Raw genomic sequence first — 23,917 nt, forward strand, 5'->3', positions numbered from 1 at the left:
GTTGCCCTTGACTGCGCGCCCTGAAAGAGAGAGGACAGTAATATGGCTGGCCGGGATATGGATTTCATCGACCGGACAGTGGCAGCCCTTGGTCTTGATTCGGATACAGAGGAGCCGGAGGATATAGTGGCGTGCACGATGGAGATGCCTTTTGGTTCTGACCTGCCGCCTTCGGGCAAGCGCCGCAAGCATATTTCTGATGAGACAATGGGCCCTCAGGAACGTTCCTATGCGCAAGTTGGCTCGGATGCTGTGGGTTCGCAGGAAATTGACTGGGAGCATTTGCTGGACTTTGCCAATACTCTGCTTGGCGATTATGTCCACCATAATCATGAAGCTTTTTCTGACTCGGAAATTGATGAAGTGCTGGAAGCCACAGTGGACCTGAAATCAGTCTTGCGGTCTTTTTCCGTGTTTTATGATCGTGCAGTTATACTTTTCTTCACTGGCAGGATCCTAATGCTTTCCCATATTGGCCAGTGGCTGCACCATTTATTACAAGGGGAGTGTGTTGAGGAGATCTTTCTTGGACCCCGCGGCTTTTATGAGGTGCTACTGAAATCAGAGACACATCGGGCTGAGCTCCTGTCCAAGTTGCCATTATTCTTTGATCGCCGCTTGGTCCATGCTGTACCATGGCGCCCTATGGCAGACTTTCAGCGCCTGTTTTAACCAGAATGCCCGGTATGGGTGGAAGTGGAAAATTGTCCGGCAGTCTATTGGCCATTGTTAAAGGAGGCGATGGCAGTTGTGGGCACGGTGCTGGTTCCCCCAATCCTAAGGGCTATGAATAGAAACCAATTATGCATGTTATGGGACACAGCCAGGAAAAGGCCTGCGTGGCTTTGCCTCAATTGCTCTGGTATGCATCCTTTGCACTTTCGCTTGAAATTGGGCAACTTTGTCGGACATTGCTTTTCCTGTGGTAAATTGGGGCATTTTATGGCCGAATGCCCAGAGAGGCAACCGTCTTCAGATGATGCGCATGTTTCGTTGCCTAAGGATGACACGGTGCTTGATGCTCCGGCACAAGAGGCCCCCCAGCCACCTAATGTTGGGGATAAAGGTAAACAACAGGTCCTGGGTTTGGATTGCCGTAGCAATGATTGGCTCGAGGCACGTCCAAAAAAAGGTAAAAAGTTGGATGTAGGTCTGCTGGCGGATTCTTGGCCTAATGCTTCACAGCAATCCGTGCGCACGTATATGCGCACGAAAGAAATGTTCTCTTCGCAGTAGGCTGCACGTACTATGGCTCCTTCAGCCCCTCGTAATCAGTCTACAAGGAAGGTTTATACAGATGGTCCAAAGGGCCCACCTGCTAAGCTGGCGTTTGATACTAGAGGTAATGTGATTACACCCTGGGATCGTTGTTATCCCCGTTCCACTCCCAAGGCAGTGGATATTCCATCTACCTCTAAAGCGGGCCGCGAAAATTCGTTTGCAGTGTTCGCTGATTTCATGGATAAGGGTGTCTTGGAAGCTCTCGCAGAAAAGGTGAAATCGAGGCAACAGGTGCCTCCTTCCTGATTCTCTTCTTTTGAAGATACATGAAGATAGCCACGTGGAATGTGCGAGGCATGTGTTCTTGTCATAAGCAACATGCCATGTGGACTGTCTTGCATGAGAACCAGTGGGATGTCTTGTGTGCGGTTGAGCACAAGAAGTACGGTGAAGCAGGAAAAGTGGTGAATTTCCATGGATTCCTCCTGTTTTATGCAGGGACACATGCTAGGCACTATTCGGGCATGCTTATGATTGTCCGTGAGAAATACCAGCCTGTTCTTATTAAAAATGATGTACAGGGCCGCTTTCTGGTAATCGAAGTCTTATTTAAAGGAGAGATTTTATGGTTGCTCGGCCTCTATGCTCCGAATGACCCCGCATCCCAACGGGATCTTTGGACGACTTTGCAGAGCTCCATGTCACTTGGCAGAAGGGGTTTTTTGATTGGAGATTTCAATATGTGTGTTGACTCTTCTCAGTCCACTTCAGGGCTTTCGGTAATGGATGCTCCGGAAAGCCGGGTGTGGAATGCCTTCGCTCTTCACATACTTAAGCAAGATATCTTGTCTTGGCTCCACCCTTCTTCAGGGTTCACTTTTCATTCCGCACAATATGCAACTACTTGGTCGCGGTTGGACCAAATGTATATCATGCAGGGGGATGATTTTCTTCCTGACATGCTAGAAATGAAAGTCTTGCAGCAATATGCATTGTCGGACCATTTCCCCTCCAGCTTGAGATGCTTGTGCACCTTTTATGTAGTTCCTGGAAAGACTCCCTTTACGTTTCAACTCGTCTTATTTGAAGCATCCAATCTTTCAGGGCTATATGCAGCAATTGATTGAGAGGTTCCTCTAAGGCCTTGGCTTCCTTTGCACGGCTGCTCTCTAATGTGCAGCGGGTTGCTCGGCAGTATGGGATTCATCATGCCTCTATTTGTCGGCGGCGTCGACATGCAGCGGAGGACTTATTGGCTTTGGTCCGTTCGCTGCTGGTGGACACCCCAGATGATAAATTTCTGCTGTCACTGGCGATGTGTTTGGCTCATCCTAGTCAAGTATTTCAGTTGAAATCTTATCAGCAGGCCAAGCTGCACAACTTGACTGACACATTGCAAGATAGTGCTTGTCAGACTCATAAGTTCTTTCGCGCCTTGAATGCTTCTCCTGCTCGAGAAAATATGACTGGACTCCAGGATTCACAAGGTGGCATGGTCACACTCATCCGCAGACCATTGTCAATATGTGCAGAAATTATTTTGTGGATCTTCTTGGTTCTTCTCCGTCGCCTTCTAGCCAGGTTACACATGCACGCTTGGTCTTCTATGATCTTGTCCGACAGCAGGTTCCACTTTATATGCAAGCTACTTTGGAGGCAGATATTTGCGAGGAGGAGGTTATGGATGTTTTGTTACACCTGCCTAAGGATAAAAGTCCTGGTTGGGATGGTCTCACTAATGAATTCTTTGAGAACTCGGCCACCCAGCTGGTGTGCATTTCGATGCTAATAATCCAACTCAAGTGTCCATCTATTGATCAAAGTTCATTTGACCCCCCATTTAATGACTATGTTTCAGCAGGTTTGGGAAACAGGGATCATGCCTTCCTATTGGAAAGAAGGACTTATCAAACTGCTTCCAAAGGTTCCTTCGCCGTCAATGCTGCAACACTGGAGACCAATTTCTTTGATGGGTTCGATGTATAAAATCTTCTTCAAAGTGCTGGCGAATCGGCTTCACAAGCATCTTCCAGCTATTTGCATCCTCTCCAATATGGTTTCGTTAAGGGCCGCAACATTCTGCATAATATCTTAAATGTGTAAATGGCTATTGACTATGCGAGGCATTCCAGTCAGGAAGTGGTATTGATTCAACTGGATTTGGAAAAGGCTTTTGACTAATTAGACTTGTCCTTCATTGCAGAACTCATGTCTGCTATGGGTTTTGGTGCTCGGATGTCCCGATTGATCTACACCATTAGTGTTGCGGCTTCTTTAGAGTTATGCTCAATGGTGGGGTTACAGAACCGTTTGTCCTTGCACGCTCCGTCAGACAGGGTTGCCCTTTGAGTCCTCTCTTCTTTGCCCTGGCGACTCACCCGGTGCTTTCAATGTTATCTTCAATTGCAGCTTCTGCTCAACTGGCCGGATTGTCTTTTCCTTGGGGACATCACTTCATTAGCCAATCTCTAGCTGATGATAGCTTTATGATTTTGCGGGCGGACAAGGAGAACATTCGCAAGGCATTAGATGTTTAGAGGCTCTTTGGTCATGCTTTTGGTCTTCGCATCAATGCCTTCAAATCAGCCATACTCAGTTGCACGGAGTCTGATTTACAGTCATTGGGTTGGTAGGGCCAGGTTGTTTCCCGTGGATCCATTGTCAGGCATCTTGGATACCCATTGGGGGTGGATGTGCGGCCAAAGAAGCTACTAGATTGGATTTCACAAAAATTGGCAGCGAAGTTTATGTATTGGAAGACGCAAGCGTGGCCATTCCATGTCCGCCTCAAAGTGGCTCAGACAATTATGCTGGCAATGCTCATATATTTTTTGCCATTGCTGCTGTGGACTCCTACTACTTTGAAGGCTCTCACTCGCCCCATTCGTTTCATGTTATGGAAGGACTCATTGGAAGCAGGTATTTCGTGGATTTCACGGTCACATACATGTACCCCTAAACGCATGGGTGGTGGAGCTATTTTGGATGTTGAAACTCATATGCTGGCTCTTCGTTGGTCTCTTTTTTGCACCATGTGTGTGGATCATCACCCGTGGACCATTATAGCCCGTTATTTTCTTGAGGACAGCGGGCTACGCCATGGTAATACACGACTTCGGGGCTCCTGGTGGCATGTCCTTAATGCAGACTCTCGAGTTTCCAGTCCCTCTTCCTCTCTGTTATTGCATTTGATCGGCTCCTGGAAGGTGGTGCTCCAAAAGGCTCGTTGGCATCCAGTGGGGAACCGGTTGCATACTAACTCCTTTCAACTGGAATTGTTGGCAGTCTCGAGATTACTTTCATGGGAAAACAAACATGAGCTTAGACCAAGATTTAACCGCATGGCCCGTTTGGGTGTGACTTCAGTTGCGGATGCTACCCTTGCCACTCGCAATGTCTTTGCATCGTTTCGTATTGCCAGGAGACTCTTCAGGATCCTGCGCGGATACCGTGATTTATGGGAACAGGTTTTGTCGGTGCTTCGGGGTAAGCAACCCTTTCCGGCCCTGGCTGTGGATCGTCCGTGGTGGGAGGACTGGGACCTTGCAGGGAGATTGAGCTTGGAAAACGCCTATGCTAATCAGGTGTATCATCTTCTCATTAAAGATTATCGATGGCTGGGTGTAAAAGCTAATACTGTATGGGGATTGCGGAAATCTCAGTCATGGTGTAAGGCAACTGTGATGGAGGGATGGTTGAATAAGACACCTTTCAAATGCAAGGTTCTCTTTGGCGGGTAATGATTGGTGGTCTTCCTCTTGCCTTGGCCCTTTCCAAGCGTAGAATCTCGAATGGCAATTGTTTCTTCTGTACCACTACTGTGGAATCGGCCCGACATCGATTTCTTTCTTGCCCGCTCGCCACGAAGATCTGGTCACTCTTGTCTCAAGTTTGGCGCGGAGTGGTGGGGTCCTCTTTAACTCCTTTTGATTGGGTTTTTGTGCGCCCAAATTACCCCACACCGCCACAGTTGTATATGAAGATCTTATTCCACTTTTTCAGGTACTGGGGATGCTGGCACATTTGGACAACGTGGAATGCCTTTCTTTTTGATTCGGCCTCCAATGTACAGAGACACATTGCCTGGCTTAAAGGTCTTTTGCATTGGCAGATAGATCTCGTTCGACACGCGGACTTGCTCCCTCGGGAGGACTTACTTTCCTGGCATATGGCAATTTCCTCTGGGTCTTTGCCATGATTTGTGTAACTTTTTTGTGGCTTAGTACTGGGATTTTATACACGTTGGCCTAGGGCCCTCATGTATTTGTGTACCTTTTACGGGGAGAGAGAGAGAGAGAGAGAGAGAGAGAGAGAGAGAGAGAGAGAGAGAGAGAGAGAGAGAGAGAGAGAGAGAGAGAGAGAGAGAGAGAGAGAGGCTCTTGGCGGCTCAGCTCGAGATAACAGCGCGTTCATGGATTATGGAAAAGCTGCCCTCTGTGCCTTCTTTGCATTCTGATTATTCTTGCCTTTGCCATTTCCTCAGATGGACTGCCTTGTGGCATATTTTGCGTACTCGGAATGCCTTTTTTTTTGATTCGGCTTCAGGCATCCATGGTCATGTAGCACGTGTTCGAGCTTTAGTGCTATGGCAGATTTCTTCTATGATATCAGCTGACCTGGTTCTTCCTGACCTTGCCGCCCCGTGGCTGGCTATTGTTCGTTCTACTCTAGTTGTGTGACTTTTCCTTTGTGTTAAAGTCTTGATAGTCTTTTGTCACTTTCTCTGACAACCTGATGGTCTGATGTAAGAGAAAGTAAGAGATTAAGTGAGCATGCTGACCTGATGAATTGATGTATATATTTACTACTTCATTCCATTATCTTCACGAAAAGGGGGAGAGAGAGAGAGAGAGAGAGAGAGAGAGAGAGAGAGAGAGAGAGAGAGAGAGAGAGAGAGAGAGAGAGAGAGAGATGGCGCGCAACAGGAAGGCGATGGCAATGGCGACCCCGTCCGTGACCTGACTGCAGCAGCGAGTCCTCTGCCTCGCCTGCTCGTCCAGGGCAGCCCGTCGTCTCCTGCAGGTGCGCGAGAGAGAGAGAGAGAGAGAGAGAGAGAGAGAGAGAGAGAGAGAGAGAGAGAGAGAGAGAGAGAGAGAGAGAGAGAGAGAGAGAGCGCGAACATGGGCGCCTGCTTCAGACGCCTTTGCGCGCCGCCCTGCCCTGTCGCCCGTCGCTACCCCCTGCGCGCCCTTCGTCGCCCCTTGCCCCGTCGCCCCTGCCCCGTCGCCCTTCATTGCCCCCTGCGTGACGTGCTCGACCTGTCTGCGTGCGGCGCTGCCCTGCCCTGTGATTTCCTCGCCGCCCTGCCTTGCCTTCCGCTTGGTCCCTTCCCCCAGGGCCGTGCAGGCTCGACTGGACCTTGCGTAAAGTTGGGGACCTGCAATCCGACCCTGCGCAGGATAGACCTCACCAAACCTACCTCGCCCTCTGTCAGGACGTTCCGTCGCCCCCTGCCTGCTGCCCGCCCTGAGCCACCAAGGGCCAGCAGCCAGTCACCCCCCGGTTGCCACACAGAGCGCGCGCCAGCGTGAGCCAGCCACGGGAACGAGCCCGTCTCTGCCTGCGAAGAGGTAGAACGGCCGGTGCAGTCCTGCTTGCTGTGAGATTTTCGATCAGCCTCTGACCGGTATACGCAGCAATAGACCATGGCCGGCTTGGACTTGGATTTTATAGACCAAACGGTGGCAGCGCTTGGTCCGGACTCTGACACCGAGGAACCCGATGATATGGTTCCGTGCAATGAAGAGACGCCCACTGCTCCTGACTTTCAGCCTGTAGGCAAACGCACCAAGCACACTCCGGAGGCGTCAATGGATCATCAGGATCGTTCTTATGCGCAGGTTGCTTCGGACTCTGCAGACTCTCAGGATGTTGACTGGGAGCATTTGCTAGAGTTTGCGAACACTTTACTTGGTGATTATGTGCAACACAATCAGGAAGCCTTTTCTGAATCTGCACCGGAAGATGTTTTGGAAGCTACTGTTGACCCCAAATCTGTCTTGCGTTCCTTTTCAGTATTCTATGATCGCGCGGTGATACTCTTCTTCACTGGTAGAATCCCACAGATTTCCCGTATTCGCCAGTGGTTGCACAGTCTGCTACAAGGGGAATGTGTGGAAGAGATTTTTGTGGGGCCTCGGGGGTTTTTTGAGGTGTTGTTAAAATCTGAGACGAACCGTGTTGCTCTTCTGTCTAAACTGCCGCTGTTTCTTGATCGCCGTTTGGTCCATGTTGTACCATGGCGCCCAATGGCAGATTTTCAGCGCCTGCTACAACGGGAGTGCCCTGTATGGGTTGAAGTGGAAAATTGCCCGGCTGTTTATTGGCCGCTGTTGAAGGAAGCCATGGCTGCAGTGGGCACGGTTCTGGTCCCGCCAAGTGTAAGGGCAGTGAATCGTAATCGCTTATGTATGTTATGGGACACTACCAGGAAAAGGCCCGCGTGGTTACGTCTCAATTGCTCTGGCATGCATTTCTTACACGTTCGTTTGAAATGGGGCACTTTTGCAGGACACTGCTTTTCCTGAGGCAAATTAGGGCACTTCATGGCCGAATGCCCATAACAGCACCACCCTTCAGATGCGGGGCATGTAGCGCCCCCCATGGACGATATGGTCTGTGATGTCCCATCGCAGGATGCTAGTCATCCACCCAAAGCTCTGGATAAAGGTAAACAACAAGTTTCGGTTTCGGCCTCCCATGGCTCCGACTGGGTTGAAGTACGTGCAAAAAAAGGTAACAGGGTGATTGCTGGTATGGAGAATTCTGTGCTTTCTGCGCCACAAGATTCCATGCGTACTTATATGGGCAGGAAAGAAATGTTGCCGTCAGAGCACTCTCCTCCTGCGATGGCTTCCTCTGCCCCCCGTCCGCAGCCCCCTCGGAGAGGATCTTCGGATCGTCCAAAGGGTCCACCAGCTAAGCTGACTTTTGATACCCGAGGCAATGTCATTACCCCGTGGGATCGTCGTTATCCCCGCTCCATTCCCAAGCCAGCAGATCTGCCGTCTACCTCCAAATCTGGTCCGCAGAACTCTTTTGCCGTGTTGGCTTATTTCTTGGATGAGGGAGTCCTGGATATTCTCGCGGACAAGGTCAAAGCACGCAAGCCGTGCCTCGTACTTGATTTTCTTTTACAACAACCATGAAAGTAGCCACTTGGAATGTGCGAGGAATCTGTTCTCGCCATAAGCAACATGCCATGTGGACTCTATTGCATGAGAATCAGTGGGATGTCTTGTGTGCTGTTGAACACAAGAGTCACGGTGAAGCTGGAAAAGTTGTAGACTGTCATGGCTTTCGTCTGTTCTATGCAGGGACATAGGCCATGCGTTATTCTGGTGTGCTCATGATTGTACACGAAAAATATCAACCTCTTCTTATTAAAAATGATGTGCATGGGCGCTTTGTGGTGATTGAAATTTTTACTAGATGGAGAAATCTTATGGTTACTTGGTCTCTATGCACCGAATGATCCTTTATCGCGCCGAGAGCTTTGGCATACTTTGCAGACTTCTTTGTCACTTGGCAGACAGGGCCTCTTCATGGGCGATTTCAATATGCGTGTTGATTCTTCGCAGTCCACCTCGGAGCATTCGGTGATGGATGCGCCGGAAAGCCGTAGGTGGCATGAGTTGGCTCTTGCTGTTCTTAAGCAAGATCTCTGGTCCTGGCTGAACCCCTCTTCTACAGGGTTTACTTTCCATTCCGCGCAGTATGCAACAACTTGGTCGCGGCTGGACCGCATATACATCATGCAGAATGATGATTTCCTCCCTGAGATGCTTGAAATGAAAGTCTTGCAGCAATATGCATTGTCGGACCATTTTCCTCTACAACTTGAGATGCTCGCACACCCCATTGCACCTTTCAAGCGATTTCTGGACCGCCTCCCTTTGCGTTTTAACTCCTCTTATTTGAAGCATGCAATCTTTCAGGGTTATATGCAGCAATTGATTGATAGATTCTTACTGGACTTTCCTTCTCAGGGCACTGCCTCCTTTGAAAGATTGCTTGCTAATGTGCAGCGGGTTGCGCGCCAGTATGGAATCCATCATGCCTCTCTTTGTCGACAGCGTCGGCAAGCCGCCCAGGACTTGCTGGCTTTGGTCCGTTCTCTGCTGATGGATACTCTAGATGATGCGTTCTTACTAGCACTGGAAATGCGTGTGGCTCATCTTATTCAAGAATTTCAGTTGAAATCGTATCAGCAGGCCAAACTGCAGCATCTGACGGAGACTCTGCAAGACAATGCGTGTCAGACTCATAAATTCTTTCGAGCCCTCCATGCCTCTCCTGCTCGAGAGAATATGACTAGACTTCTGGATGCAGACGGGCAACTGGTCATTGATCCGCAGACTATTGTGCATATGTGCAGGGATTATTTCATTGATCTTCTTGGTTCCACTTCGCCACCTTCAGCCCAAACTACTCAGGCCCGTTCAGTCTTTTATGACCTGGTTCGTAATCAGGTTCAGCAAGACATGCAAGCCACTATGGAGTCAGATATTTGTGAGGCGGAGGTTGTAGATGTTTTGTTACACTTACCCAAGGATAAAAGTCCTGGTTGGGATGGTCTCACCAATGAGTTCTTTGAGGTTTTTGCTACCCAATTGGCGAAACCATTAACGGCTTTGTTTCAGCAGGTGTGGGAAACGGGGAACCATGCCTTCCTCATGGAAATAAGGACTTATTAAATTGCTTCCGAAGGTTCCTTCGCCGTCTATGTTGAAACATTGGCGCCCAATTTCTTTAATGGGGTCTATGTACAAAATCTTTTTCAAAGTAATGGCGAATCGGCTCCACAAGCATCTACCTGCCATTGTGCATCCACTTCAATATGGGTTTATTAAGGGCCGAAACATTCGGCACAATGTGTTAAATGCGCAACTGGCGATTGATTATGCACGGCATTCTAATCAGGAGGTCGTACTGATTCAATTGGACCTGGAAAAGGCTTTTGACTATCTGGACTGGTCTTTTGTTGCAGAGCTTATGTCTACTATGGGCTTTGGTGATCGGATGTCGCGACTGATCTACATCATTAGTGCAGCGGCGTCTTCGCGAGTCATGTTGAATGGAGGCGTTACCGAGCCATTTGCTCTTGCCCGGTCTGTCAGACAGGGGTGTCCATTGAGCCCCCTCTTCTTTGCCCTTGCGACCCAGCCGGTTCTTTCGCTGTTATCTCATATGGCCGCTTCCACTCAGTTGGCTGGATTGTCGCTTCCTTCTGGATAACATTTCATTAGTCAATCCTTGGCTGATGACAGTTTTATGATTCTGCGGGCGGATAAGGATAACATTCGCAAAGCATTGGATGTTTGGGATCTCTTTGGTCAGGCTTCCGGCCTTCGCATCAATGCGCTGAAATCAGCCATTCTCAGCTGCACGGAGTCGGATTTGCAGTCATTGAATTGGCAGGGTATCGTTGTGCCTCGTGGTTCCATTGTCAGACATCTTGGCTACCCCTTGGGTGTTGATGTTCCACCAAAGCAGCTTCTTCAGTGGACTTCTCAGAAACTGGCAGCTAAGTTCCTGTATTGGAAGTCTCAGGCCTGGCCATTCCATGTTCGCCTCAAAGTAGCCCAGACAATTATGTTGCCGATGCTCACATATTTCTTGCCCTTGCTGCCCTGGACTACTACTACTCTAAATGCTCTGACTCAATTTATTCGTTTCATGTTATGGAAGAAAGATTCCTTGCATGCAGGCATTTCTTGGATTTCTTGGTCGCATGCGTGCACCCCCAAACGCATGGGTGGAGGAGCTATTTTGGATGCCCAAACTCACATGCTGGCCCTCCGTTGGTCTCTTTTCCGTGCTATGTGCTCAGATCATCATCCCTGGGTCGTTATAGCCCATTATTTCCTTGAGGAGCAGGGGCTTCGGCATGGCAATACCCAAATCCAGAGTTCGTGGTGGCATGTCCTTAATGCCGATTCCCGATTCGCCTGTTCCTCTTCATCCTTGCTTACCCATTTGGCATATTCCTGGAAACTGGTCCTCCGGAAGGCTCAGTGGCATCCAGCGGAGGATCGCATGGTTGCTAATTCGTTTCAACTAGAATTGCTGGCAGTCTCGCGGATACTTTCATGGGAAGGAAAACAAGAGCTTCAACCACAATTCAACCGTATGGCACGTTTGGGCTTAACTTCAGTCACGGATGCCACCCTTGCCAGTGGCAATGTGCTAATATCATTTCGTACAGCCAGGAGAATCTTCAGGATTCCTGGTGGATACAGGCATTTATGGGAACAGCTTCTGATGGTGCTCCAGAGCAGACAACCCTTTCCCGCCCTTGCTTCGGATCGTCCTTGGCAGGATTGGGACTTTGAAGGCCGGCTGAGTTTAGATAAAGCTTCCGCAAACCAGGTCTATCATCTCCTGATTAAAGATCATCACTGGCTGGCCACTAAAGCTAATGCGCTATGGGGATTGCGTAAATCCCGGTCATGGTGGAGGGCAACTGTGATGGAAGGGTGGCTGAACAAGACACCCTTCAAATATAAGGTTTTTCTTTGGAGGGTGATGATTGGGGGTCTTCCGCTTGCTTCTGCTCTTTCCAAGCGACGAATATCCAATGGCAATTGTTTCTTTTGCACCACCAGTGTCGAATCTGCCCGTCACCGCTTTATTTCTTGCCCTATCGCTAAGAAAATATGGTCGTTCTTGTCAGCTGTTTGGAGAGCAGTGGTTGGTTTCTCGTTAAGGCCCTTTGATTGGGTCTTTGTGCAGCCCAAATACCCAACACCCGCACAGCCACATATGAAACTAGTGTTTCACTTTCTTCGCTATTGGGGCTGCTGGCACAACTGGACCATGCGGAATGCTTTTCTTTTTGATTCCGCCTCTAATGTTCAGCGGCATATTGTTCGGCTTAAGGGGCTCTTGTATTGGCAGATCAATCTTCTTCAGCATTCTGACTTACTTTCCCTGGAGGACTTGCATCCCTAGCATATGGCAATTTCCTCTATATCTTTGCCATGACCTTGTAACTCGTAGAACTAACACTGTTTCACATAATGGCTTAGTGCCATCATGTATCTTGTAATCAAGTACACTTGTACTTTTTTACGTAATTAATACAATTACCCTTTACGAAAAGAGAGAGAGAGAGAGAGAGAGAGAGAGAGAGAGAGAGAGAGAGAGAGAGAGAGAGAGAGAGAGAGAGATTTTCGTGGGACCACGAGGCTTCTATGAAGTAATGCTCAAATCGACAATGCTTTGTGACAACCTCTTGGCAAAGTCGCCTATGGTATTTGATCGATGCCTTGTTCATGTGATACTTGGGAGACCAATGGCCCACTTTCAACACTTGCTCTAGTAGGAATGTGCAGTTTGGGTGGAAGTGGAGGCCTACCATGTTGTGTATTTGCCTTTACTTAAAGAAGCTATGGCAGCCATTGGCATGATCTTGTTGCCCCCTAGCGTGAGGGCTACTAATCACAATCACGTGTATGTTGTGGAATATTGCTTGCAAGAGGCCCTACTGGTTAAGGCCAAATTGTTCTTGAATGCTATCCTTGCATTACCGTTTGAAATGGGGCACCTTTGCTGGTCATTGTTTCTCTTGTGGGCAATTAGGGCATTTTATGGTTGAGTGCCTAGATTAAAAGGTAATTCAAGAGGTGGAAATTCCACTAGTGGTTGTTGTGAAAGATATGATGATCGAAGTCCCTCAAGATGAGTAGGTTCTAGCACCCACAAACATAGACAAAGGGAAAAAACCTATGTAGTTTTAGGATCAATTGAAACATGGTTGGATGAATGTCTATTTTAAAAGAAACAAAAATACTAATATGGACATCTTGGTTGTTGAATCTAGCTCTGCCCAAGACTCCTTACAGGCCTATGTGTGATGTAAGGATAAGCAGCCCATGGAATGTCCATCTCTTAGCAGGGTCTCTTTTGCTCCATGAAATGCTTTTGTTGGGAAGACCCTTGTGGATCACTTCCAAGACCCCCTAGCTTTTGATATATGAGGCAAGGTTATCACTCCATGGGATCGGTGTTATCCTAGATTTGTTGCCAAGGAGGGGAATGATCCCTCTATGTCTTAATCGATGAGTCAACACATGAGCTCATTTGTTGTATTGGCAGATATTTTTGGATGAGGGAATGCTTGAGTTGTTGGCTCAGAAAGTTAAAGCGAGGCATGGCCAACCTTGGCCTTGATTTTTCTCATGCACGTGAATCAATGGGATGTGTTATGCGCCCTCGAACTCAAAAGTCATAGTGAAGCATGAAAGATTGGGTATTGTCATGGTTTCCATTTGTTTTATGTTGGGGGCTTTGCGTGACACTAATTTGGCATTCTAATGGTGGTTCATGAGAGATTTTAGCCAGTCCTGGTCAAAAATGATGTGCCCAGCCGCTTTGTGGCGATTGAAATTGTATTTGATGGGAAGGTCTTGTGGTTGATTGGGGAGGTTCTCATGGTGGTCCATGAGAGATTTCAGCTAGTCATGTGATTGAAATTGTACTTGATTGGTTGATCTCTATGCTCCGAGTGATCCCTGAGGTTGATTGGGGAGGTTCTCATGGTGGCTCATGAGAGATTTCAGCTAGTGATGTGATTGAAATCGTACTTGATCCGCTGGTTTCTATGCTCCGAGTGATCCGGTCTCTAGACGTGATTTGGAACGTAGACTAATAGCCTCTTTGACACTTGGTAGACTGGGGTTGCTGATGGGAGAGTTCAATATGTGTGGCATCATTGGAGTCTACTTTTGGTCGTGTAGTAATGGATGCTCCTGAGAATCCTGTGTGGCAATAGTTTGCCTTGAATATTCTTAAACAAGACCTTTGGTCTTGGTTGCATTTATGTTTCACATTTCATTCGTGTAGTATTTTGCTACAAGGTCTAGATTGGATTGCATGTATGTCATGCATGATGATGCCTTTTTGCAAGAGATCGTGGATATGCAAGTCCTGAATCGATATGCCTTTTCAAATCATTTTTAATTCTTCTTATTTGAAACACTCAATTTTTAATGGCTACAAGGGATAGTTGCTTGACCGTTTCTTGTGAGACTATCGAATGAGCGACAATTGATCCTTTGAGCAATTAATTAGTAATGTACAATGGGTTGCTTGATAGTATGGTACTCATCATGCATCCCTTTAGAAATTGTGCTGGAAGGTGGCAAATGATCTCGTAGCCTTGGTTTGTTCAGTGCTTCTTGAGTCACTAGTTTGCGTTTCTGTGTTTTGCGTTTAGGGTTTGCAACCCCCAAAAGGGGAGCCATCCTAGACTGACTATGCCTATTTATAGGCCTCTCTCTCATTCATTCCTCACGACTGATTCATTTAGTCTGGCACCTCTTCTCTCCAGACTCTCCGCTACTCTCACACCCCTTCAGAAGGACATTGCGGTTCGTGGTTCGTGGCTGTCTTCATCATCTTCCTTGTGCTACGACACCCTTGTTCCCTTGTATCACATTCACACCATGATTCAGAACTTCATCATTCCATTCATCAGAGTTTCTTCTCTCTTCTCTTCTCTTCTCCATGTTTGCTAAGTTCACTCCGTGTTCCTCCCCACCAACCCTACTGTCTCGCTGGTACGTCATCTTTTGACATGGTATCAGAGCTGGATCTGCTCACCTAGCAGCGAAGATCCTCCACTCTAATGAAGGCAAAGACCAATGGCGGGTTCGGCATCCGCTTCTCTTCTTCTTCCGCTGCATCAACATCTCGTTTTTACAGATTTCAGGTGTTTCAGCTTGCTGGCCACACCCTGTTCACGGAGGATATCTCAGTTGAAGCTGTCCATTGCTGTCTCCATCAGTTGGCGCATGATTTCCAGCCCTCTTCACACAGTTTGGAGTTGATTCTAGCCAGGCGACTGTTGTTCCTGTGCAAACTTGCTGCGCTATAGCCTGCCACATCATCACAGTCCTGCTGCCTGCGTTTTTAGTCTCTCTCTCTCCTGCAGGTTGTCCTGCCTGCGTTTTAGTCTTTTTCTCACGTGCTGTCTGCGTTTTTAATCTTTTTCTCTCCTGCAGGTTATCCTGCTTGTGTTTTTAGTCTTTCTCTCACTTGCTGTCTGCGTTTTTAGTATTTCTCCCTCCTCACCTGCGTTTTTCTACTGGTTGCAGTCTCTTACTGCTGGTCATATCCTCCTCCCACTGGCAGCTCACTTCCAGCCCTTCCACTATCCTCCCATCCCTTGAGGCGGACATTGCGGTTAGTGCTTCACACTGCCCTCACACCGCTTGATGCGGACATTGCGGTTTGTGGTTTAGGGTGGCTGACCTCTTCCTTCTTCAGCAAGGCGTACTGTTATCCATGGCTTCTTTACCAATAGATGACTAGACTATTGGGTGCTCCTATTGTGGCATCACTGGACACACCACCAATGCTTGGCGACTTCGACCTTTGCTCCCCACCCCCCGGAGTACATGCGTCTTCCACCACGCACTCCTTGTGCCACCTCTCCTTTTTGGGCCACAGATATCGTTCTGCATCGGCTATCAGAGTACTATGCTCAAGGCAATAAGACGCATCCAATGCGCACTAAGTCCTTTCGAGCACATGGAGGATCAATTGGCGCTACGACCTCCTGGAGATCGTCGCAATGCCAGCGGCAGTCTTCTCCCACTTATTTTTAGGTAAAGTGGCTTCCACGACCTACAGATCTGCAGTCCGCTCCATCGAGAGACAATGATTGTTTGATACCGTCTCCTCGTTAGTCCGCTCCTTCAAGAGATAGTGGCTGCTTGACTCCTTCCACTTCTTCGGCTACCCAGTCCGCTCCATTGAGTGACAATGACTGTTGTCCACCTCTTGCTCATTTTGAGCTCCACCCTTCCTCACCCTCGACTACTCAGGTTCGAGAGGCTACCTTTGGGAGCTCTTCAGCACCCAAGATACATTCTTCGGCACGACCAACGGCACTTCCTTTGTCATCAGACATTTTGGAGTCCGTGATCCATGAGTTTTTGGATTCCCTATCTACTTCAAAGGGGGATTGAGAGAGGGATGTTACTTCTTTGTCCTCAAAGGGGGCATCTACTTCTTCTTCGACTTCAACAGGGGCCCCTCCACCTCCTACCTTAGAGGGTGAACCTACTCCACATGAAATTCTTCACCCATCCTCTACTTTCTTGGGGTGGCTCTCTTCGACCAGTCATCTTTTCTACTGATATGTAGGATCTTCAGGTACCACCTAGATCGGGACCTCAGAGGTTCAACCGCGACTTGGTGACAAGGCCTTCGTATTCCTTCCAGCATGGATGCATGGAGCTAGTGGCTTCTCTCTCGAGGTTGAGTTTTGGGTTCTCTAGTTCACTCACTCTACTGTTCTTTACTACAGGTTCCCTTTGCGGTGGAAATCTTGGATCTTAGGGGTCCTCTTCTCTTCTTGCCTTGGTCACTTGGTTAGCATGGAGCCACCTGCTGAGATTGAGTAGAGGCATATCCTTATGGTTCTCGGCACCACACAAAGTCCGACATTCCTCCTATGCATTGCATGTTTTCATCATCTTTGTACTAAGGTGCTTGGACAAGTGACCAATTTCCCCATGAGGGATATTGTCCAAGTCACACCTGTTGCATGCGCATTCTTCAGCATGTAGCATCGCATCTCCACCTCACTCTTCTCTTGTTCCCCTTTTTGGGCCTGACAGGGGATGTTGAGAAACCCTTCACCCTTCACCCGCAGTTTGCGTTTCTATGTTTTGCGTTTAGGGTTTGTGGCCCCAAAAGGGGAGCTATCCTAGACTGACTATGCCTAGTTATAGGCCACTCTCTCATTCATTCCTTACGGTTGATTCATTTAGTCCGTCACCTCTTCTCTCCAGCCTCTCCACTATCCTCACACCCCTTCAGAAGGACATTGTGGTTCATGGTTGGTAGTTGTCTTCATCATCTTCCTTGTGCTACAACACCCTTGTTCCCTTGTATCACTTTCACTCCATGATTTAGAACTTCATCATTCCATTCATTAGAGTTTCTTCTCTCTTCTCTTCTCTTCTCCATGTTTGCTGAGTTCACTCCATGTTCCTCCCCGCCAACCGTACTGTCTTGCTGGTACATCATCTTTTGACAACTAGATGATGCCTTTTTGCCCCTATTGGCCACAGGATTGGTTGATCTTATTCAGCAGTTGCAGTTAAGATCTTATCAACAAGTGAAATTGAAATCTTTGATTGAAAATCTGCCAAATGCCTCATGCGAGGCTCGTAATTCTTTCTGTGTTGGCCCGCTTCCCTTGCGCGGGAGAATATGGTTAAACTCCAAAACTTGGAGACCAACATGGTCATGAATCCAGAGACTATTGTTCAAATGTGTTCAAATTATTTTCTAGATCTTCTTGGCTTAGCTGAGACCCCTCCTGCACATATCTTTGACATTTCTGCAGCTCTTTTATCACTTGGTTAGGGATCATGTTTTGCATGACATCCATGATTCCTAGGAAAGTGACATCCATGAAGATGAGGTGATGGATGTATTATTTATAATTGCAGTTACCCATACATAAGAATCTTGGTTGGGATGGCCTCCGTATCGAGTTTTTGACACTTACACCACTAGTCAAGTAAAACCCTTGGTCGCCATGTGCCAGTTGGTAATAGACCCTCCCCTTGAAATCTTTGGAATCACCCCCGATTGCACTTGCAATTATGCTTTGATTTCTCCTATTTGAGCCACGTAAATTTAAATTGTTACATGTGATAGGTGCTTGACAGGTCTTTGCTTGATTTTCCATGTGTTGGGCGTGTCCCCTTTGAATTGTTGATTCAAAATGTGCAGTGAGTTGCTTGGCAGTAGGAGATTCATCATGCTTCACTTTGCAAACAACATATGCATTTTGCTGAGGAATTGTTGGCTTTGGTTTGTTTCTTGTTGCTTCAGTCTTTGGATGATGCTTTCCTAGCTCCAATGTCAATGAGGATGCTTGATCTTGCTAAGGATTTTCAGCTGTGATCTTATCAGCAAGAGTGTGACCGTCCGGCCTTTGGAATCCCCTATCTGGCACACCTACAACCCTTGGGAGGCTCCTTGTGAGCCCGTGACGCATGGTGTTCCATCATGGCTTCCCAACTCAACACACACTTCTCAAGACGTGAAGGCACCAAAGTTTGCAGGATGGTCCATCTTGAGGGCAATGTTCATATTCATAAGAGGGGTCTGTGTACAAGACAAGATGAAGGCATAGAGGACAAGGTTCGTAGGTGAGGGCTAGCACTAGCAACATGCATGCAATCACGACTCGATGTTGTGGAGTGAGGCAACAAGGTGTACTCCCTCGTACACACCTCCCGTTCAAAGAACTCAATGCTCACATTGAGTAGGGGAACCATCTCATGGCCTGCAAAATTGGCTTTCAGACTTGGACTCCAAAATTCCAGGGTTATAACAGGCCTCACTATCAAGGCTGTCAGTGTTTGTTTTCTAGTAGCCATGTCTGCTAACTCTATACAAATGTGGAACATGGACTTTTTAAGACTACAATTTCGTCCCACACCCACTGACTCAATTTACAACCGTGGAATGGAACGTGACCAGGCAAGCTACAAAGGACGGTGACTTTATTGTGCACATCAACCATTGAGAACTGCCTGTGGACATGGACTCGGCACCATGCTTTTACATGAGAATGTCAAGCCTAGAGGGCAAGGGTCCATGCAGAGACACCTTGTGATGAATGGTCCTTCTTGGCTGCATTTGTCAATCTTGATCCAATGGAGAAGGTAATATGGGGCCACTGTAGGGTAGCCACATGCTCCTTGATCTGAATGGTGCGTTTTGGCTGAGACAGACCTCCCCTTGAAAAGAGTTGGGCGTTAGCCGTCCGAGTCTCCTACTGAGCACACGTGCAAGGGGACAAGTTGAAGGTGGTACAATGTCTCTAAAGCGAAGCCACATGTTGCCTTGCACAGAAAGTGCAATCCCATGCTGCGGCACCTCCCACCCGCCTCCTTGTGTTGGTGCCCTTGAAGGCACGGATCTGACTTGAAGGTCTGATCTTTCTAGTGGTGCCCTTAGAGGCACTGATCTTTGCTGGTGTGCGCTTCTTTTTCTTCTTCTTAATGCCCTTAGTGGCATAGATCTGGCTTGAGGAGCTCCCAGTTTTCGACCACTCATCACACTGCATCATAGCATGACGCTCTGCCCTTCTTGCGAGGTCCATTTCACTTGCACCCATTATCCTCCCCCATTTTACACCATTGAACTGTGAATGAATGTGGGGGAGTCTTCTGTTGAACTGGATTGCACGGGGAGCACGTGGGGCAGGAATGAGCTGTGCGACATGCCCCGAAGCTGCAGGCCGTTTGGCCCACCACGTGACATACATGTCTCCCCAAGGTGAAGGTCTTTGCAGAGTTTCTGCATGTATTCAGCACAAATTGGGAGGATCATTCATTTACGGGTCCCCAGCATCTATCCAGCAGGTCGACCAGATGGAGGAAGGTGTTATTGTTTGGTGCTGCTCCTAGCTCCACACTCATACAGTAACTTGTTCATTAGATGGGAGACCATTATCACTATTGGTCGTCCCATAACCGTCCACCTAGTGTCAAGAACTAGGTATAAGAGGCAATGTTTGTCCAAAATATAGTCATTTGTTTCATTTTATGAGATGCATTGGAGTATGACGTATTCTTGGACTTATGATCTGCATCAAAGTTTATTATTATGAAATACCCCTTTTATGAACTCTGAGGTACAGCCATCCAGAACACAATTGATACATGCCTTGAGAGTATTGCATCTCAGTACTTATTATTTGAGGATGATTTCTTTACTACCGGTGGAGAGGTCAAGATTTTCATGAGCTGTTTGAAGGTGCCAGAGACCATGTTCAGCTGTAGATCAGTGATCTAGCCAGTGTCTTAGAAAATATCTAGAGGTTTTTATCCCCCTTCTGTAATTGTTGGTGGGGTTAGAATTTCCATCAGTCTTTGGATCTTGAGATGCTTGTGTAAGCACCAATTGATGGTTTTAGGCATTATATTACAGCCAATTTGGTGTGTCAATGTCATAAGTAGCACTGAATATGTCCTTTGATAAATTGTGCTTTCAAACTCCTATTCTGTTCTCTGTGTTAACTCTTGTTCAGATTAGAGTTTAGATGAGGATGAGTTTTTTTCATTGCTCATTGTATGTGCTTCAATTATTGGTTGTGGTATGGTAGATAGTGGGCTACCAAGTTGGAGTGTTCACTGTCTTGCTCTAGATGCAGATGATTTTCCTTAATTGGACTTGTTGCTGGTTTTATTTTGGAAGGTAGGGAGAGAGTGTTTTTCTTTCTGGTTTTGGGTTTTTGTGGGTGGGCTGGGGGGGAGAGGAAGGGAGAATAGCTCAAAACATGATTCTGCCACTGTATTGAACAGTTCAACAATGGGAATTGCGGCAAACAGCTGGTTGGCACTGATGGACAAGTATTTGACAACGCCAGATAATAAAAGTGAAGATAAAAGAGCAATGTGGTTATGTATTCAAAGTCTTGTGAACACTTACTACGAAGCTGTAGACGCAGAAAAAACAGGAGTACAGGTTTGTTTGACATTTTCAAGTGTATGAACTGTTTATGTTTAACAGACCTGTAGTGTATATACAAAGCTGTAGATACAGAAAAAACAGGAGTTGAGGGTTTGCTTGACATTTTAAAGAGAATGAACCTTTTATGTTTTATAGAACTTCTCTGATTGGGACATTCCCATGAATAACAGCTTGAAGTTAGATCATGATTGCACATCAAAAATTGTCATCTGGCCTTCTGCATCTCAAACATGTTTTCTTGGAGAAGCAAGTTCATTGGATTAAGAATTGATAGTTGAAGACTGCCATGTGGGACTTGAATTAAACAGCAAAATGGCTGCATCTCGAGTGTAACCATGTGACCTTAAGCAGCAATATCATAGTTTCCTTCCTACATAGTACGAGCAGATCTGTACCGTATGATACCTTATGGTATGTATCAATACAATTCCATATGAGAAAACTGACCCTTTTTTGCTGCTGTGTGTGGGTTCATTGATGGGTTGACTGCTCATTTTCCTGCAAGTGTCTTGCTTGTTTGTACTCCATTGCCAGCATGCCTTCCTTGGATTCCACATACCCCAGCCCCTTAACAGCTGTCCATGTACTGACAGCCCCCTTGAATTCCAGCCTTCTCCACCTCCAATATCCCCTTGAATTCCAGCCCTCTTGGATTCCAACCTTCTCACCTCTAACAGCCTCGGCCCTTCTCCACACTATAAGGGGAGCTCCCTCTCTATCCTCACATGACAAGCAAGCCTTCAGCCTTCTAAGCTCTCCATAACCTGTTCTAAAAAACACACACACACACACACCCCCCAGCCAGCCAAACAAAATGATAACAACTCACATGAAGCAGGCCTTTTGGACAGGCAGAAAATCCTAACAATTCGCGTGTCAAGACAAAAGATTACCAAAATCTAGCATACAAACATCATGTTGGTGGCACAATAGAAGTAGAGCGAACAATATCCAGCCAAGGAGCAGCCACATTAGGGAGGACCAAGTGCGTTGAAACCAAGGAAGAGATCTACCATTACAATAATCCTCGAACATGGGCCACATGACCACGGATGCTTGAATCCAAATAAAAAATGAAGGCATCACGGGTGCGCCAAAAGTGCCAAAGAGTTCTCGAAAATGGAAGAAGGGATCTTGCCTAGGACCCAAGATTGGATGGGCATCAGTTGTTGCTGCCGAGTCACCAAGGTCCACACACGAGAAACAAAGCTCCAAATTTGTCTTGCTAGAGGGCACGAGGAGATGAAGAGATGAACCGATGTCTCATCACATGTAGTACAAAAGATACATCTACCATGTGAGATCTTGTGGGCACATAGCACATCCCCAGTGGAAAGACCTTCAATAAGCAGTCTCCATGTAAAAAACTTTCCCTTGATAAGGATTCTTGGACCTCCACCATTGAATTTCTCAACAACCCATTTCTTATCTTTAACCATCCTATGGTAGATATGATTACCCGATCTTTTTTGAAAGTCATCAGGTTTCACAAACATGTAGTCCTATCAAGGGGAAGTATGTTGAAAAGCAGGCAATGGATTATATTGCTAAAGTTTCTCTTGCAAGGTTGACCAACTGTGGCTATAGTCTCTCAGCAGCTGAAAGTATTGGTGTATGTGAGGGAGATGTTGCCCAAGAATGACATCTCTCACTGTATGCAACCCCAAGCAAGTCACCCTATTGAATTTATCTCACTATAAATCTTTATGTGCCCAATCAAGCAGCTTGGAAGTGTCCCGAACAACACTTTTTCTTGTAATGAATCGGCCTTCTTTTGACATCACAAGGATGTCAAATTGTAAAATGAAGAATCTCTTGCGAAGAGACAATCAAATAAGTAGGAATGATTGTGAAGTTTTGAAAGGCTGTGTTGAATTCAGCACATGTCACCAACATGCTCAAATAACTATGCGACCATGGGAGATACCAATCTCCTTGATGAAAAATTTCCCAACATTAGTCGAGGGATGACTTTGCACACATAGGGCTTGCAAAATTGCCATTCTTAGAGCTATCGTATGAAGATCGACATCTAACAAAGGAGCTTCCCCAAACCATTTTGAAGTAGTAACATGCTACAAAGATATCCACAGATGACCCAAATGCTTGCCTTTCTTTGTCTACAACATAAAGTAGATGGGCTGCACCAATTCCAAAAGAAACTTCTTGGTCCAAGGAGTCGAGGGTGAAAAATAAGAGACAATACTAATCATGATAGATCGAGCCACTGTGAGCCGCACATGGAGGGGCTAGGCTTGAGATTTCGAATACCAATTGGATATCCCAATTATTAGGTAATATTGCCTTGAGAAAGAATAGTGGCCAACCGAATATTTGCAAATCAGTCTCGGTACAAAAAATTAATATATATTTTTGAGCATTTATATGAAGGCCCAAGGCTAAAGCAAAAAAAATGGCAAATCGCCATTACCCGACTCACATTGGTCCGATCAGCCTTAAGGAAAGGAGTCATCTGCCAACGATTGACATAAAAGTGGAAAACCACTCGAAAGAGATAAAGCAACAATGTCCCCATCATCAGCAACCATCCTATCCAACAAAGAGAGGATTGAGTGAGTGACCAATGCAAATAATAGAGGATCGAGAGAAGATTGTTCACGAGAGAATGAGATAAGGCAATCTCATTTGCGACTTCCCCATCAAGCGCAACATGTGCCACTGTGTCTTGGCTTATGGTGTCAATTAGAGAATTTATGTGGGGACCAAAGCCCATGGTAGTCATTAATTGCCGGATTGACGACCACAATTGACATGATCAAAAGCCTTTTGAATATCTACCTGAATCATAACAAGTTGTTGGCAAGAAGCTTTGGCATGATCAATCCCCATGTGAACATTGAATTTTTTTTGCATAATGTTCTGTCCCTTGATGAAATCATATTGACGTGGATGAATCAACTATGGGAACACTTTATGCACTCTATTGGCAATGACTTTGAAAAATATAAAAATATCTTATACAAGGAACCCATAACAAAAATGGGTTTCCACTATTTCAAAGTACATGGGAAAGGAACGTTCGGCAAGAAACGAATAATTGAAATCTTCCAATACGATGGCATCGATCCAGATCTCTAGTTATGCTGGCAAAGGTGAGTTATTGGGCCTTTTGGCTATTCCACATTGACAAAAAATAGCTCGTTAGGGAGGCCATTCAAACCCATTC

General features: G+C 46.7%; 1 protein-coding gene across 9 annotated transcripts in view; it reads left to right on the forward strand.

The window, feature by feature from the left end:
• Positions 1-23,917, forward strand: part of LOC148038088 (putative RNA-dependent RNA polymerase 5) — a 177,557-nt gene that overhangs the window by 138,501 nt on the left and 15,139 nt on the right. For all 9 annotated transcript variants that reach the window (XM_087668744.1, XM_087668803.1, XM_087668795.1 and 6 more), the window contains one exon: positions 20,562-20,724. In XM_087668744.1, coding sequence (XP_087524870.1) covers positions 20,562-20,724 — 163 coding nt within the window. The remainder of the gene's footprint in view (positions 1-20,561; positions 20,725-23,917) is intronic.

The sequence above is a fragment of the Lygodium microphyllum genome, chromosome 3 (assembly GCF_053477565.2).
Source record: "Lygodium microphyllum isolate KBCC chromosome 3, Lygodium_microphyllum_v1.1.10, whole genome shotgun sequence".
Taxonomy (NCBI): domain Eukaryota; kingdom Viridiplantae; phylum Streptophyta; class Polypodiopsida; order Schizaeales; family Lygodiaceae; genus Lygodium; species Lygodium microphyllum.